General features: G+C 53.1%; 1 protein-coding gene across 1 annotated transcript in view; it reads left to right on the forward strand.

Annotated features, from left to right (window-relative positions):
• Positions 1-17,892, forward strand: part of LOC105474216 (netrin 1) — a 228,394-nt gene that overhangs the window by 155,910 nt on the left and 54,592 nt on the right. Inside the window, exons 4-5 of the mRNA XM_011728715.3 lie at positions 13,335-13,484; positions 16,485-16,538. Coding sequence (XP_011727017.1) covers positions 13,335-13,484; positions 16,485-16,538 — 204 coding nt within the window. The remainder of the gene's footprint in view (positions 1-13,334; positions 13,485-16,484; positions 16,539-17,892) is intronic.

Here is a 17,892-nt window from a genome sequence, read left to right on the forward strand (position 1 = left end):
TGTTGTCCTATATAAAGTCAGATGAGATAAATTTCTCCCTTTTCTCCGCTGGATTGTTTGTGAATGATACTCGTCTTGGAATCTGTCAAAAGACAGGAGGTTTTGTTTACCATTTATCTTCTTTATGGACTTTGGGGGCGCTTTCTCTTTTGAGCAGGCAAAGACGACCGGAGACGACGTTACTATTTAACCATTTCAGCCCTGCCCCCATTGATAACAATATTAATTTATCATTTTCCCAAACCATCTGTGATGGATAAAGACATTCCAGGAGTCTCCCGTGAACCGAATTGTGATGAGAATTAAGAAATTAACCAGTGCATCCAGCATCCCTGTACAAAGGGCCTGCATTCCATCTCACTGAGCTGCCTGTTTCCTTCTCTCATTGTCTTTCCCTGCTTCAAGCCCATGTGGTTAAATGAAGGCTAGGAAGGTGCCTGAGTCCCAAGCAAGAAGATGCAATAATTAGCCAGGGCAAAAGCATGCAGTCATCCTCACATGTTTGCCAGGACATTCTTGCTACTTCCATCCACCCCTTATTTCTTCCAGCAGCTCAGTCAAGGGTTGCGGAATGAGGAGGATATGAACACCACAGTCTTGCGCCCTCTGTTTCCCTGGGCCACTGTGTACAGGGAGCGCCCCATGACTTTCTCATTCGTGATTGTCTGCCTTCACTGTATGGCGTCATCAGCAGTATTTGTCTGTCACATTATTTGCCTGTAACTTAGGCTCTGAGTCTCACCCTTGGCTACATGTTGGAACCACTTGGGGAGATTTGAAAATACTGCTGCCTGGACCCACCCCCAGAAATTCTGGTTTAATTAATGGGTCCAGATGCGATCTGGGCATTGGGAATTGGAAAAGCTTCCCAGGAGATTCTAATGTGTCACTGACACTGAGAACCACAGAGAATAAGAAATGAGGATGGTGAGTCGCTCTTGGTGGCATTAAGGGAAGACTTGTAGGCAGCCTAGACCCCAGGTTTATTCTTTTGAGGAGAGAGATTGATCATCAGTGAATTTGAATATTTTTTATGATTCTCTTGATGAAAACTGGGAGGGTGGGCGTTTAAATTTTTTAAATTTAAAAATCTTGGTCGGGCACGGTGGCTCATGCCTGTAATCCCAACATTTTGGGAGGCCAAGGTGGGCAGATCACCTGAGGTCGGGAGTTTGAGACCAGCCTGACCAACACAGAGAAACCCTGCCTCTACTAAAAATACAAAATTAGCTGGGCGTGGTGACACATGCCTGTAATCCCAGCTACTTGGGAGGCTGAGGCACGAGAATTGCTTGAACCCAGGAGGTGGAGGCTGCAGTGAGCCGAAATTGCGCCATTGCACTCCAGCCTCAGCAACAAGAGCGAAACTCCGTGTCAAAAAAAAAAAGAGTTTTACAGGGCAAGGCTAGGAGCTTAGCTAGTGCAGCCTGATTAGGGCACAAGATCAGACAGTCCTCAGTGCCAGATAGATGGTGCATGCATGTGTGTGCGTGAATATGTATATTTAGATCTGATCAATTGTGGATTTGTTCACAGCGCAGCAAAGTTCCTGGGCCCCCACCCTTCTTGGCTTTCCTGACTCTAAGTCATTATCCACCCACCCTATAAAAGCCTCAGGGGCACCATTTCAATATGTGGGTCCCTTGTCACATTTCTGTTACCTGTATTTCCATTTTCATGTTTTTTTTTGTGGGGGGGGGGTACAGGGAAAAGGGTTGGTCATCTGGGGCAGGAAGGTACTTAGTGGCTGGAGCGGCTCCAGCTTTGAGGACAGAGACCCCAACATAAGGAGTGGCCTTCATTATGGCCAGGTAAGGTTAGTACCTACTGGGAGAAACTGATACCGTAGATACTGCATTAGGGAGAGAGAATTCCCACTGAAAGAGATTCACTCCAACTGTGATCTCTGTGGATGCATCTTTTCCCTTGGAAGACATGGGCATCAAAAACCTTACCTACATATTTGGCTCCATGTTCAAAGTCTATAGGGTATCAGATAAGTCTGGTGACCTCTCGAGACCTCAGTCTCCTCATCTGTGGGATTATATTCAGGCTGCTGGCCTCTGAATCCCTTCCAGCTTTGACATTCCACATTCCACCTGCTTCTTAAGTAGTCAAGGTCTTAGGAGAACGTAAGGATACAATAGGACGATTCTTTGTAGCAGTGAAGTGTGTGATCTGATGACTCAGAAGAGCTGGTAGAGCCAGGAAATTAGGTGGAGGTGGTTTTATTGCAGGCTTTATAGATGAAAAGAGTCCCTGATCTTGTGACTCGGCCCATGTGGCACACTGTGCCAAACGGAATCTTCCTGGCCCAGCTTGCTCATTCCCTGGGCGTCCTTGGGCCGTCCACGTTTTCACCTCCCTGGATGTGAGTTCTCTCATCTCTCAGGACCACTCTTATCTCCAGATGCCACATAGAAATTCCTGGAGGATTGGCTGGGCGTGGTGGCTCACACCTATAATCCCCACACTTTGGGAGGCTGAGGCGGGTGGATCACCTGAGGTCAGGAATTCAAGACCAGCCTGGGCAACGTGGTGAAACCCCATCTACTAAAAATACAAAAATTAGCCCGGCGTGGTGGCGCGTGCCTGTAATCCCAGCTACTCAGGAGGCTGAGGCAGGAGAATCGCTTGAGCGGGGCAGAGGTTGCAATGAGCTGAGATCACGCCACTGCGCTCCAGCCTGGGCTACAGAGCGAGACTCCGTCTCAAAAAGAAGAAAAATAAAGAAAAAGAAATTCCTGGAGGATTTCCAGGGGTTCCTGTGTTTGAGCAGAAAAGGCTCCTGATTATTGAGCTCCCCAAGTTAATGGAAGTTCTGGGTTTGGCCAGAGCATTAAGGGAATTTTACTTGAGGAAATAGTGTCTTTCAGGCTTTTGTTGCCAGGAGAGCCCTTGTGGGGCCGGGGGCGGGTGGCAGGGGGGTAGTAAACAGGTTTGGGATGCAGAGCTTTGAAAAGCATGAAACTTGGAGTTACTCAGACGAGAGTCCAGATTCCACCTCTGGAGGCAAGACACTTACTCTTGGGAGCCTCCGCTTTCTTATCTGCAAATGGGGATCATAGCCCCTACTCCCTCCTAGGGCTATGGTGCAGATTAAATGAGATGATGTGGAGGACGTCCTGGCATGTAGCATGCATTCCACACATGGCAGCTCTTAGGATTATTTGTGCAAGTCAGGGAAAACAGAAAAACTAGAACACACTGCCATTGTCGGCACACACACAAAGCAGATATGCTTCCTTTGACTCTCTGGTTGCTTTAGTTCTTTCTTTTTTTTTTTTTTTTTTTTTTTTTTTTTGTTTTGAGACGGAGTCTCGCTCTGTTGCCCAGGCTGGAGTGCAGTGGCCGGGTCTCGGCTCACTGCAAGCTCCGCCTCCCGGGTTCACGCCATTCTCCTGCCTCAGCCTCCGGAGTAGCTGGGACTACAGGCGCCCGCCACCTCGCCCGGCTAGTTTTTTGTATTTTTAGTAGAGACGGGGTTTCACCATGTTAGCCAGGATGGTCTCGATCTCCTGACCTTGTGATCCGCCCGTCTCGGCCTCCCAAAGTGCTGGGATTACAGGCTTGAGCCACCGCGCCCGGCCTGCTTTAGTTCTTTCTGTGCGTGGTGGCCCTTGGGAGAACCGGCCCCTCTTGCTTGAAGGGCTCAGCCCCGGTGTGGACTTGGCAGCCAATTCCCACGGGACTGGGCGGGGCCCCCAGGATTGGCCCTAATGCTGTTGCACACTCTCAATAAAGGATTTCCATGCTTTGGGAGCAAAGATGGCAAGTTGAAGGGCAGAGATGTGCCCAACAGCTGCTTGTGGAGACCCAGCAGAGAGAGGTGGGGGCGGGCTGTGCACATCCAGATTTGACTCTGGAAGTGCCAAGAAAGACCAGGCAGCATCTGAGGGACTCCTTGATTGGACTGGGACTTAGGGCTAATGGGAGGCCTGAGCTGGCCTGAGCTGCCTCACTTGTGGCACAGACACAGAACCCAGGTTCCTGCTCCTCCCCCACTGTGTCATACAGCCCTACCTTCCTGCCCCAAGCTTGTGTGACACACACACACACACACACACACACACACACACACACACACACGGAATCATTTGCAAGACCTGTGCTTTTCTCCTTGGCTGTAAAACAGGTGCAGGGTGACTATAGTTAACTAGATCACGAAGTGTCAAATAACCCAGTTTGGGATTATGGGACTCCTCTCCCCCCTCCACTTCCTGCCATCTGCACCTTGATCCGAAAGTGGCAGGGAAAGGAGAGGTTGTGCAACTTGAAACATTAATTCTTTTGTGCCTCATTAGCAACTGCGGGGACAAAGGAAAGCATAGCTTCAGAGGAGGTTGACACAGACAGCTGAAATGACGTTTGGGGATTATCTTCAGATTTCAGCAATCCTCCCTCCCTCCTTAACACAGAGAATGTAAGAGTGGAGAGTGCAGGGGCATTGGATTGCAGATGACCTAGGATGTGAGGGGACTGTCGTCCCACCTGCCTCCTCATTCGTTCCTCCAGATGTGCAAGGGGCAGCAAAATGCTCCCTCTCCCCACCAGGAAAGGACGGCAGATTGGCCTGAGTTACATCCAGATTAGCAACAAGACTGTTTGTTCATTTGATTCAGCACATGTTTGTGTAGCGCTTATTGCGTGCTAGACACGGGCCTTTGGGCTTGCTTTTTGATGGGAAGTTGACAATAAACAAAGAAGAGAGAGATTGATCATCAATGAATTTAAATAGTTTTTATGATTCTCTTGATGAAAACCGGGAGGGTGGGCATTTAAATTTTTTTAATTTAAATATCTTGGCCGGGTGCGGTGACTGACGCCTGTAATCCCAACACTTTGGGAGGCCGAGGAGGGTGGATCACCTGAGGTTGGGAGTTTCTCCATGTTGAAACGGGGTTTCTCCATGTTGGTCCACCGTGCTAGGCCAGGCTCACCTTTTAAGAAGCTACAGATGAGGAGAAGATACTTGCACATCCCACATCTGAGGGAGGACTTGAATCCCAAATATGTAAACAACTCTCAAAGTTGAAAGAAAAGAAGAAAGATAATGACGGATTGTGGCGAGTTACATGGAGGAAAGCAGCAGGGTGGAAGGAGAGAGTAACTGGTCAAGCTGCACTACGAGGTGGCCCTGGAGGGGCTTCCTGCGAACAGGACATCTAAGATGAGACCTGGGACTTGGGGAGAAAACATCCACGAGGAAGCTGAGGGAAGAACATTCCAGGAAGAACCAAAGTCTGGAAACAGGAAAGGGCTTGGTGGGCCCTTGGTCAGAAGAGAAGAGACGGAGAAAGGGGTGGGTAGTTAGCTCCTTGGTGTCTGAAGAGGAGGTAGGTTCCACACTCAGCACTGGAAGGCTGGAAGGAGAAAAGTGATCTGACTGATGTATCATGCTCACTACTTTTTTTTTTTTGACGGAGTTTTGCTCTGTCACCCAGGCTGGAGTGCAATGGCATGACCTCAGCTCACCACAACCTCCACCTCACGGGTTCAAGCAATTCTCCTGCCTCAGCCTCCCGAGTAGCTTGGATTACAGACATGCACCACCACACCCGGCTAATTTTGTATTTTTAGTAGAAACGGGGTTTATCCTTGTTGGTCAGGCTGGTCTCGAACTCCTGACCTCAGGTGATCCACCCACCTCGGCCTCCCAAAGTGCTGAGATTACAGGTGTGAGCCACCACGCCTGGCCAGGCTCACCTTTTAAGAAGCTCCTTCTCTAAGACAAGCTACAGATGAGAAGATACTTGCACATCCCGCATCTGATAGAGGACTTGAATCCCAAATATGTAAACAACTCTCAAAATTCAACAACAAGGAACAAACAACCCAATTCAACATGGACAAAACGCTTGAACGGAAACATCGTCAAAGACGGGCAGATCACAAATAAATACATGGAACGCCCTTAGTCATTAGGGAACTGCAGGTGAAAACCATCACGAGGGCTGGGCGCGGTGGCTCATGCCTGTAATCCCAGCACTTTGGGAGGCCAAGGGTGATGGATCACCTAAGGTCAGGAGGCTGAGGCAGGAGAATCACTTGAACCCGGGAGGCAGAGGTTGCAGTGAGCCGAGATCGCACCATGGCACTCCAGCCTGGGCAACAAGAGTCAAACTACATCTCAAAAAAAAAAAAACGCATTCACCAAAAAAGTGAATTTTATTCTATGCAAATTAAATAGTAGCAATAAGAAGAAACTCCTTCCCTAGGGCTCTCTGACACTGCGTCTTTGGGCCTCCTTGTTCCCCATCTCCCATACCTCAAAGCTCTGAACTCACTTAGAGACCAGTCTCCCTGGGTCAGCACTCCCTCCCCTCCCCTGGCCTCTCTGTCTGCCCCGCCTCCAAAAGCTCTGCCTGTCTGGTCTTCGCTGCCACGTTACATTAGGTCCCCTCCATTCCAGAGTGCCCTGCTGGCTTTCCTATGTTTCTTCTCTCGGTTGCTGATCCTTCACCCCTGTTTTGGGGAGTGGGGAAGAAATGGGTGCCTGGACACCTCTTTGTGCCTGATATCATCTCTCCAGTGTCACCTCTAGTGGGGGTCCCACCAGGCTTCCCCCAAGAGGCCTGACACCCACAAGAGATATGGGGACCTGGGGAGCCTCTGGATCCTGCTTTTCTCTGAAGATGCTGGCCCTTGCTCTCTCTGCGGACTGTCCTCACTACACCAAGCATGCTGCTACGGTCGCCCTCCCTGAGCTCCACAGCAGCCAGAGAGCAGCCAGGCCCACGCATTGGGACCTGTCCACAGGGCCCCATCCACCCCTACTTTCTTTGCGGATCGTGTCTACCTATGCAGACTGGTCCTACTCAAAGCAGAGAAGACTGTCTCCCCCCAACCCAGGAGGGCCATAGGCAGGTGCAGCCCTTGGAGTCACATGGAGCCTCACAGTAGGCTCCAGGGATCAGCCCTCCCTGGGGAAACTTGACAAGATTTCCACATTCACTGCTGGGGCAATGTCCCGGGATTCAGGGCAGGGTGGTGTATCTGTCGGTTGTGTTCCTCTGTCCCTTGGAAGTCTTGTGAGGACGAGGAAGAGAGTTTCCCATCAGACTTTGGGAGGGATGCCTTCAGCACCTGCTGTGTGAGCCCTTTCTTCTTCTGGACTGGAACAGGGTATCTCCTGCATGCTGTACAGGTGAGGAGGGCGCTGCTGAGGGGGTAGGGCTCCTGGCAGAATCTCTTATGCAGGGCTACCTTCTCTGAGCCCATGCCAGCCTTCCGAGGGCCGTTAGGACCTGCAGCACTTCCTGCTCAAGGCCTCAGCCAGTACCCTTTTGAGAACAGCCCTCAGATGGTCTGTGAGTCCCGTTGAGAATCAGAGCCAGCAGGGGCTCTAGAGATCACGGAAGCCGAGAGCTGCTCTGCTGGCCTGCGGGGGGTTTGGGGGGCCCTCAGAGACATGGCCTACCATGGAGAAGGTTTTCCTCCTCCCACAAAGCTGGTGACTTCCACAGGGAGCCAGGGGATGAAAGAGTTCATTGGTGGAGTGGTGGGGCAGTCTTCCTTCTCATGAGTACAGGACAGGCCTGGGAGGGTCCTGGAGAAGAAGATGCTTACCTGAGGCTCCACACAGGTGTGTTAGTCAGCACAGGCTGCAGAGTGCCTCAGACTGATTGGCTTAAACAACAGAAGTTTATGTCTCATAGTTCTGGAGGGTGGAAGTCCAAGACCAAGGTGTCAGCAGGGCTGGTTTTGTTCCGAGAAACATCTGCTCCAGGCCTCTCTCCTTGGCTTGCAAATGACCGTCTTCTCCCTGTGTCTTCACACGGTCTTTCCACTGCACTCTTCTGTGTCCTGATGCCCTCTTCTAATAAGGACACCAGTCATGTTGGATCAGGGTCCACCCCAGTGACCTCACTTTAAATTAATGAGCTCTTTAAAGCCCCTATTTCCAAATACATCCCACTTTGAGGTACTGGGGATTAGGGCTCCCACATCAGCATGTGTGTGGAAGGGAGGACACAGTTTAGCCCATAGCACAAGGTCAGGCCAGAAGCTGAACTTCAAGACTGGCCAGAGGCCTGGGTGGTGGCCGTGGTAGTATCTGAAGTGGGGGTGGAGGCTGGGGCTGTCCTGTCTCCCCTGTCCTACCTGAAGCTGCTCCAGAGGGGCTCATGCCAAGCTGGCTTTCCTGTCCTCCCTGGGCACATGGCCTTGGACTGCTGCCATTTGAAGATTCTACCCGACCCCAAGAGTCCCTGGAGCCAGAGTCCTCAGGAAAAGCAGCCAGACCTCTGGATAGGAGCCCAGGACAGACTTCGGGAAAGCCTCAGCATGTGCTTCAGTGGAGAGAGTGCCAGGCTCAGGAGTACGTGTCCTCCCTGGCAGAGCCCAGGAGCCTCAGTGATCCCTTCAGAGAGTGTCAGAGGGAGCGAGGAGAGGCAGCTACTTGGGCACAAGAAGCTGAGGATGAGAAGCACCTGCCATCCAGGTCAGCTTTGCCAGGGCTCTCAGAAGTCCCTAGGTACCCCCTCTCTTCACCAACAAACCAAATCTCAACAAGATTCTGACACCATGCAGGTGGGTGCTGGTGCAGGCAGGGCCAGCAGTAGGGGTGTACGGAAGGCCTGCTGTGCCCTGCAACAGGATCCCTTTCCCCTGGTCTCTTGCCAAGACACTGAGGAACGGCAGCAGGAGGGGCAATGGTCAAAGGGTGGGCGCTGCCACCCTGGTTCCTTTGGACCCAGCAGTTAGACAAAAACCGTAGCCTGTTAAGTTGTAAGTCGCTTCAGTGGGACTTTAGAGGGAGACCCCTGTCCTTACAGATGAGCCACCGGTGGTCCAGAGAGAGAAAGGCACTAACCCAGGCTCACTGGGAGGGTAAGGGCCAGACCTGGATCCCCTCTTACCTGTCTGAAAGCACCTGGGTCACCTGAGCTGTCTGTCCCTGTCTCATGACCCAGAGCAAGAACCGCCTGGGTTCTCTGCTTCACTGGGAGGCTCTCCAGCCTGCCGTGTTCATGGGAAACCTGATCCTGCCGCATTCTCAGGGACCTGGGCTTCCACCTTTCTCTTTATGGAAAAACTCCCCGGGTACATTGTTTCCCATGGCCAGGTGCTGCCTGCTCCAAGCACACGGGGTGACCTGCCATGGAAGGGATTGACCGACCTCTGAAAAAAGTGGCTGACTTCCAGGGACATGGAAGCCACCCAGCGGCTTCCTGTGGTGGAAGATATTCTGACCCAGACCACGTTCTCAGAGGAATTAGGGAGGCTCTCTCTTTGTCTCCTTCACCGGACCGCCCCCTCCCCTGCAAAGGAAAAGACCTCCACTCACCTAACTTCCACCTTCTCCCCAGCTCACTCCACACCTCCCCTTCCCTGCCTCGTGTGTGTCTGTATCTGTGTGTGTAGCTTTGTGGATCTGAGTATATGTCTGTGTGTGGGTGAGTTTGTAGATAAGAATCTGTGTGTTTGTGTCAGTGTGTGTAGATGAGAGAGAGGGAGGGAGATTTAGTAGGAGTCTGCTTGTATCTGTGTGTTTCTGGGAATATGCGTGAGTCTCTCTGTGTTAGTAGGAACTTTTTTTTTTTTGAGATGGAGTCTTGCTCTGTTGCCCAGGCTGGAGTGCAGTGGCGCAATCTCAGCTCACTGCAAGCTCCGCCTCCCGGGTTCACGCCATTCTCCTGCCTCAGCCTCCTGAGTAGCTGGGACTACAGCTGCCCGCCACCACGCTCGGCTAATTTTTTGTATTTTTAGTAGAGACGGGGTTTCACTGTGTTAGCCAGGATGGTCTCGATCTCCTGACCTCGTGATCTGCCCACCTGGGCCTCCCAAAGTGCTGGGATTATAGGTGTGAGCCACCACGCCCGGCCTAGTAGGCACTTTGATGTGTCTGTGTCTGTGTGTATTTCAGGGTCAAGGGGCTACAGCGAGGTGACTTTGACCTTCTTTTCCTCAGAGCCAGGGCCTGACCCTTCCCTTGGCCTCAGCCAGTCAGATTCTCCCTTTCCAGGCCATAGTGTGGCATTGTCATCTGTCAACTCTGCCTACACCTTGAAACTCACCCTTTGCACAGAGGGTATAATGGGGGCCATCTCAATTAGTGAATTTTTAGGAAAAGTTCTTACTTTGGGGTCCTTTGGCTGGACCTTTGGGGATTGAGAATGAATTCCAGGCACGTCTGTTAGGATTGCATTGGGTACAGGTAACAGAAAACCCACTTCGTATTGTAAGATAGCTTATTTCTCCTTGCAGAACAAGAAATACAAAGGGGGCCGCTTAGAAAGGGTGGTTCCCTCAGACATCCAGGCCCTTTCTGCACGGCCCCCGGTCTTCTCCTGCAGTTTTCTTTGCCGGTCCGTGGTCTCCTCTGTGCCGTCACGCACATTTCAGAGGGCTGTTGCGAGGACCAAGGGATTTGACGCGTATGAGAGAGTGTGGATGTGCTAAGGAGTTTGCAGGAGTTGCGCGGGGCGGCTACTGCTGAAGAATACTCTGCCTTGGGCAGACCCTTTAGGACCCTGATTGCCTCCCTTCCTAGAGCAATGATCTGCTGGTGTGGAAACACGAGTCAGCCTGCTGCCTCCATATACCAGACAGATAGGGCAGATTCTTGCAAAATCTTAGGAGAGCGATTTGGAGTGATTTGGAAATGGTTTGGTCCTTTTGGAGGAGGAACACATTAGCAGCAAGCATCAGCTTGTGTTGAACCAAAGGGTGGGCCCTTAGGAAGCGCCTGCTGCACGCAGCCGATACAGTGGCGCTGCCGTTACCCAGGACGGCCCTCACTCCGCCAGACCTCGGCCGGTGCCAGCCCAGGCAGCTGAGCAGGTCACCAGCTGTCAGGGGCCGTGGGGCAGAACGATGCACCATCCTGACTCCACCCAGAGTCCGCTCTGGGTCGGCCGCTGCCAAGATAAAGACCACCTGGGCCAATGGTGGTGTCCACGTGTGACGTGGCTCTGAACGTGCAGTGACCGAGCAAGTTTTGGTGACCTCCCTTCAGCCAAGTCCAAGGATTCAGAAGTTACTGGTCCACAGCTGTGTTCCATCAGCTCGGAGGGGAGAATGTCTTGGCATGAATCTTAGGATTACCAGCTGGCTAAGGGAGGTCAGCTGGCCTGAGCCCCTGATGCTCACGCCTTGCATCAGGGCCTTCGAAGGCGGTAGGAGCCTGTGCTGTGGCCCTTTGCGTTCGCACGGCCGACTTAGAGGCACTGCCTCCATCTCCCTTCCTACCACGGACGAATTGAAGAGGCCATAGGGAAAGGTCAGAGGCCGTCTCCAGCCTCCCCTTCTCCCCTCCTCCTCCTCTGCACGCCTCCATGGGCCGTCAAGGCTGAATCTTTTCTTACTGTTGAGTGAAAAAGACAACAGAGAATGAACTTGAATTTAGGGTACATCTAAGACGATTTCCTAGCAAAAGGCATGACTTCTGGCCGGGCACGGTGGCTCACGCCTGTAATCCCAGCACTTTGGGAGGCAGAGGCGGGCAGATCACCTGAGGTCAGGAGTTCGAGACCAGCCTGCCCAACGTAGTGAAACCCTGTCTCTACTGAAAATACAAAAAAATTAGCCAAATTAGCCGGGCGTAATGGTGGGCACCTGTAATCCCAGCTACTCGGGAAGCTGAGGCAGGTGAATCGTTTGAACCCAAGAGGTAGAGGTTGCAGTGAGCCGAGATCGTGCCGTTGCACTCTAGCCTGGGCAACAAGAGTGAAAATCCATCTCAAAAGAAAAAAAAAAAAAAGGCCTTCTATGAGAAGTAGTAGCGAGACTGGAGCAGTTCCATCTGCCTCACAGGCAGGGAGCCCTGTAGGCTGCCCCTGTGCCAGGGCCTGTGCCCCCACCCTCCTCCCACCTGACGGGGGCACCCCCAGTCCCAGAACCATCACTCCAAGTGATTCCAGGAGCTTTTGCATGTCCAAACACAACTTCAACAAACAGTTCCTCACATTCTTCTCCTTTCCACTTTCTTCCCTCCCTCCTCTTCGTAATTATCCTCATTGGCCACTCCTGGGCCCGAGGCCAGCTGGGCTGGGAGAGGCCACGTTTTGAGCCACGGACTCCCGTGCTCACGCCCAGCAGTGCTTGCTGGGAAGTTCTAATCTGGCTCCTTTAAACTGCTCTCACCTGCGTTCTTGGGTTTTTTTCCTCCTTTTGGAGGAGGTAACACGTTAGCAGCCACCAGGGGACACCTGGAATTGCTGCAGGACGCCTTGCTGCAGACGACTCCCCACCTCCAGCCTCCTGGGCGGGGTGTGGCTAGGACATTTGCCTCCTTCCTTCGGTCTTCCCCTTCCCCACTGCTCTGAGGCCACCGCCTAGCTTCAGGGAGGCAGGACTTAGCAGGGAACGCTGGCGTCTTGTGCCTACAGGTATAGCTGTTCTATGCCCAGAGCATGTGTGTTGGCGGGACATCCTCCTGCGGTCCTGTGGCTACTCTCTTACTGGAACTGGCTCCTTAGGACACAGCGACAGAGCCTCCGTGAAGCATGACGGGGTGGGCAACCCTACCTCTCCACCCTTTCTAAGCCCAGGAGGAAGGTGGGGGGCCCTGCTCTGTGGAGCCGTAGTTGCTGGCCTGAGAATCCCAGCCTTGCTTCACCTCCCAGCCTGGCTGTTCCCTTCCTGTGAGGCTCTGGGAGTTTCTTTTACCTCTCCCGTCTTTGTTTGCACATTTAATCAAGCCTTTAAACTAAACGATCACTGTGACCCTTTCTAGTGCTACAGTGTATGGTTTTTGTGATTCAGAAGGCTGCCTTGGCTGCCTGACTGCAAAGCAGGGTCAGGGGTGGGGGGCAGCAGCTGGGGGAGCCTAATCTGGCTCCTTTAAACTGCTCTCACCTGCGTTCTTGGTTGAGAACCTGTGACTCCCTCTAACCTGGCAAACCCCAGAGCTTCATCAGGCCTCAAACCCCACTCCTCCCACGCCCTGGGTCGGCAAGAAAACTTGGGGGCGGGGAGCTGGTTGAGGACAGAGTGAAAACGCATAGGCTGACCCTGTCAAGGGAAGGTGTACCCTCACATCCTGACTCCTCCACCCAGGCGCGATCAGGGCTGCGGGCTCTGCCTTCCCCAGAAAGTATTTGAAAGCCTTCCTCCTGGGCTTCCAAAGGGCTCCCGCACTTCACTTTCCTGCTGCCAAAGCAGTCTCTTCAGGTCGGTCCATTTTAGTTTTCAGTCCCCGTTTCCAGGTAGGCGGGTGGCCAGTGTCAGAGCTTCCGGAGTGTGTTTGGGCTTGGCTGGGCCTGCTCTCCCTTGCTGCTCTTCCTCTAGGGCAGGGTCCATGGAGGCACCCCTGGGTAGGGAGGGCTCTGGGGGGGGATGCACTGGCCCCTTCCCCCTTGTCTGACCCTCCCATTTTGTGTTCTCTGCAGCCTGTGATTGCCACCCCGTGGGTGCCGCTGGCAAAACCTGCAACCAGACCACCGGCCAGTGTCCCTGTAAGGACGGCGTGACGGGTATCACTTGCAACCGCTGCGCCAAAGGCTACCAGCAGAGCCGCTCACCCATCGCCCCCTGCATAAGTATGTATAGGACACCAGCTTTTCAAGTCTCTGGCTTTGTGGGAGGACAGTGAGCTTTTGAGGATGCTGGTCACTGACGTTCAGTGGGTTCTTTTATTTTTGAGACGGAGTCTCACTCTGTCGCCCAGGCTGGAGTGCAGTGGCACGATCTCAGCTCACTGTAACCTCTGCCTCCTGGGTTCAAGTGATTCTCCTGCCTCAGCCTCCCGGATTCAAATGATTCTCCTGCCTCAGCCTCCCGAGTTGCTGGAATTATAGGTGCATGCCTCCATGTCCCGCTTATTTTTGTCTTTATTTTAATAGAGTATGAGATTTCGCCATGTTGGCCAGGCTAGTCTTGAACTCCTGACCTCAGGTGATCCGCCCACCTTGGCCTCCCAAAGTGCTGGGATTGCAGGCATGAGCCATCGTGCCTGGCCCGTTCAGTGGGTTCTGTCGTCAGTGTGCATTCCTGCATTCACGGTCTCACGCTCATTGAGTCCACGTGGGAGACCCCCCCCCCCCCGCAAGCTCATAGAAGTTCTTACAAAAGTCACTGGGGGCTCAGCAGAGCCAGCCCGTCTGAGGCTGTCTATCTGACAAACACTGAGTTTCCTGTTTCTGGGGGAAAGCAAGCCGCTGTCCTCAGCACTGGCCCCATTCTCACTGTCTACCTGGACCCTGGATCTGGGGTGGGTCCGTTCCAGGCGTGCTGCTGTCACTATTGCCGGAATGTCGGCATTCCCTCTGCCCCTGGTGGGTTCAGAACAGAAAGGACCGACAGCCCAGGGCCTTCGAGAGGAGCTAGGCAGGGCTTCCATGCACCGCACCTGTGGCCCTAATGAAGGATGATAGCAACCCTGCAGCGTTCCACACAGCTGTTCTCAGGGGCTCGCTAATAGCAAATGACCAGGATCCACGCCTCGGTAGAGGGGGCTCAGCACCCATCCAGGGCAGCGCAGGTTGAAATGGTTTCACGACAACCTCCAATTGTCAGCCTCACAGTTTGTCAGAATCCTTCTGTCCATCCACATTCTGCAAGGTGAACATTTTTAGACAGCTGGGAGGAGATCTGGGGTTCGGAAAACATGGCGGGGGTGGAAACTGAGGTCTTCAGGGAGTTAGGCGTTCTCAGGTTGCTCAGAAATGGTTAGAACCAACATTTCAAATCCCCAAGTGGAAAAATCAAGCCTAGACATGAGAGCTGGTGTTTCTGAATCAGAGGCTGAACCCTTGGGAACTCACACTTCCCAGCCTGTGCCTTCTCCTCTCCTCTCACAAAGGGCGAGTTGATGCCTGGCGAGAGCATTGCTCCCTACTGGGCAACCTGGGGCTCCATCCTGGAATTTTCACGTGCTCTTCCCAAGGGAAGAGCTACAGGTCCCAGACAGTGCCTGAGGGACTCGTGCCCTGTTTTGTCCCAGTTTGCGTAGCCATGGGCCCTGCATGGGCGTCCCAGAGCCAGGCCGACCTCAGGCGCTGAGGTTGGTGGTCACGGTGGCTCTGCGGCCATTGGCTTCGGCTCCATTTGTAGACTTGTGGGATTAGACTGGACCATTCAGATGTTGCCTCCGGGATGTTTCTGCTGAGACCAGGTGGCTTTTTAGGTCCAGCTTCCTAATCACCCATTGTGACAGGGCACCTATGGGTTGTTGTTGCTAATACAGTTGCCTGAGGTCAAGATTTGACCCCACATTGAGGGCTGTGTCCCCCACTTGTACTTCCTAAAGGAGCAGAGGATGCCTCCGGTGCCTCTCAGATTTGCCTCCCAGCCTGAGTAGGCCATGTCCCTCCACCAAGCCTCAAGTCCTAGCTCATCTAGAATCTGGGAGTCAGAGTTTTACTGCAAAGAGTCAGACGGCGGCTACAATCAGTGGGGTTCGTGGTCACTCACCAGGGGAAGTGAGTCCCTTCCTCTTAGGGACTTCTGGTCCATGGTTTGGCCTTGTCCAGAAAGAGGAAGCCTGAGCTTCAGTGCCAGGCTGCTGAACCGATGAACAGTGGGGACTGGATGAACCTCCTCTCCTTTCTTGAGCACAGGGTGGGGTCCGGCAGGTAGTAGGAACCAACTGCTTTTTAAATGTTTATTATTATATATACTTTTTGAGACGGGATCTTGCTCTGTTGCCCAGGCTGGAGTGCAGTGGTACCATCATAGCTCACTGCAACCTCAAACTCCTGGGCTCCAGGGATCCTCCTACCTCAGCCTCCTGAGTGGCTGGGACTACAGGTGCGTGCCACCACGCCTGGCTAATTTGTTTTATTTTTTGTAGAGGCAAAGTCTTGCTTTGTTGGCCAGGCTGGTTGCAAACTCCTGGTTTCAAGCCATCCTCCCACCCTGGGCCCCCAACGTGTTGAGATGACAGATGTGAGCCCCTGCACCTGGCCAAATTGCTGTATTAGATAGAGAATAATCAACACGAAGCACACAAGCTTTTATGAGGCCCTTGGATCTGCACTCTTGGTCCCATGCTGCCCACTAAGAAAATGCCTTAGCACCTGAGAGGTGAGGCCGCCGGAACCTGGGCCGTGCTGCCAACACTTCTCTGCATGTGGGAGAAACCTTTTCCTTTGGGCAGATTCCCAGCGCCTTGCGTGCCGTCCTGCCATGGCTCCTTCTCCACCTGTGAGTTGAGCTTAGAGATGAGCAGGGCCCAGTAGCCACATCACGATGAGGAGAGTGGCCTGGGGAAACCCCTCTCCACCCCTCCAGGGGTGGAGCTGAGTTGATGTCAGGCCCGGGGGTGGGGGCAAGGCCAGGCTCTGTGTTGCCGCCTCCCTCCTGCCTTCACGCCCCCCTGCTAGGCGAAAGGAGAAAAACACCACCTGCCCAGGATGCCGCTGCTGATTTCTGTTCCTCTGACTTTTCTTGAGCCAGGGAATGGGAAATGGAGGGGAGGGTCCCAGGAAGTTGGGAGGAGTCTGTGCTGGGCTCATTCTAAAGTCAAAAAATCATGTCGTCTTACCTTGTTTTCTCTCCACCATCCCCCTCCCCTCACTCCTGTCTTGAACCTCACAAAGAGATCCCCGTAGCGCCGCCGACGACCACAGCCAGCAGCGTGGAGGAGCCTGAAGGTAAACTGCCCCCTTCGCTTCTAATTTCCCACTCTTGCTGTGTGGCGGGGTGGTGGGGTGGGTTAACGGGGAAGGGGCGTTCAGAAGCCCAGACTCCTCTAACCGCTATCTGGGGTCTGCTCCGAATGACTGGCACCCCTGGGTTGCACTGAAGAAGCTGGAGCTACGGGACGCTATGTTGTGACTTTCCCTCTGAGAATCAAATGGAGGAGATTTTAATGGTGCCTCTCTCCCAAGCCTGGAACCCTAAAAACTGAGCTCCTTCTCTTTGTCCACCAGCTGCCCACCAGCCCAGCACCTTCCAAGCTGAGGGCCTGTCACTGCTTCTTGGGGCTGCAGAGAAGGAAGGAGCCAGGTGCTGGGGATACAGGAGGAGGCTTGGGCACAGGAGCACAGAAGCAGAATGCAGGAGGCCTGGGAGGTGGGCGTGGGGGAGAATCACATCTTCATTTTCATTCGCGTCCAACTGAAAATTTAGCATTTCCTCCATGGCAAAGAGAGGCCGCAGACCGCGGCATGCAGCCGAGCCTGCACCTTGGTCACCAGCAGAAGTCACGGCGGTTTTCACATCACATTCTAGCTGCTGCAGATATCATAAATACTGTTCATGCTGGTTATTGCTTCTCAAAACGACAGAAGTTACTAGACCCGCTGCTAGATCCTGATTTATAATCGTTAATCAGGAAGCACTCGCGTAACGTAACCATACCATCCATCTGGTTCTTTCAAGATATTTGGGCAGCGGCATTTCAGAACTATTAATTTCCTTTGTAGACCTGTGTATTTTATTTTAGCATGGAGAAATGTTTTTTTGAGGAAGGGTCCACAGGCTTCAACAGTCCTTGACACAAGAAGGGTTGCATAGCTCTGGCTTTGGGCACTCAGAGGGCACAGCCCTGCCGGATGCCCTGCTGAGAGCAGCCCAGGCCTGTACCCACAGTCCTGGTCCTGGGGTCACGCAGGGCTTTTGTGTACTGGTCCTTGGGGTAAGAGGGCAGAAAGTGACAGGCACCCCAGCATGGACATTCATGCTGGCGCTGGGGACCCTTTCCCTCCCCCAGAAACGACTGTAGAGAGGTATGGGGGAGCTTGCAAACCCACGTGGCCGCCGGAGTATTTTAGGATACAGACTGGATGTTGGAGAGTGTTGGCAGTGCACTGGAAACTTGAGAGAAGACAGATTCAGCACTTGTACAGGCATGGTCCACAAACAGCCAGCAAACAGGAAAGGACAGAAATGCATTTCAGGGAGTGCCAGAGGCAGCGCGGGGAAAGCCAGAGACAGTTCTGTCTTGCGTTGTTTGCAGAGCCTTCAGGGGCCTTTGGTTGAGCCCCACGCAGGGGAAATGGCGAA

Source organism: Macaca nemestrina, chromosome 17, assembly GCF_043159975.1.
Source record: "Macaca nemestrina isolate mMacNem1 chromosome 17, mMacNem.hap1, whole genome shotgun sequence".
Classification (NCBI taxonomy): Eukaryota; Metazoa; Chordata; class Mammalia; order Primates; family Cercopithecidae; genus Macaca; species Macaca nemestrina.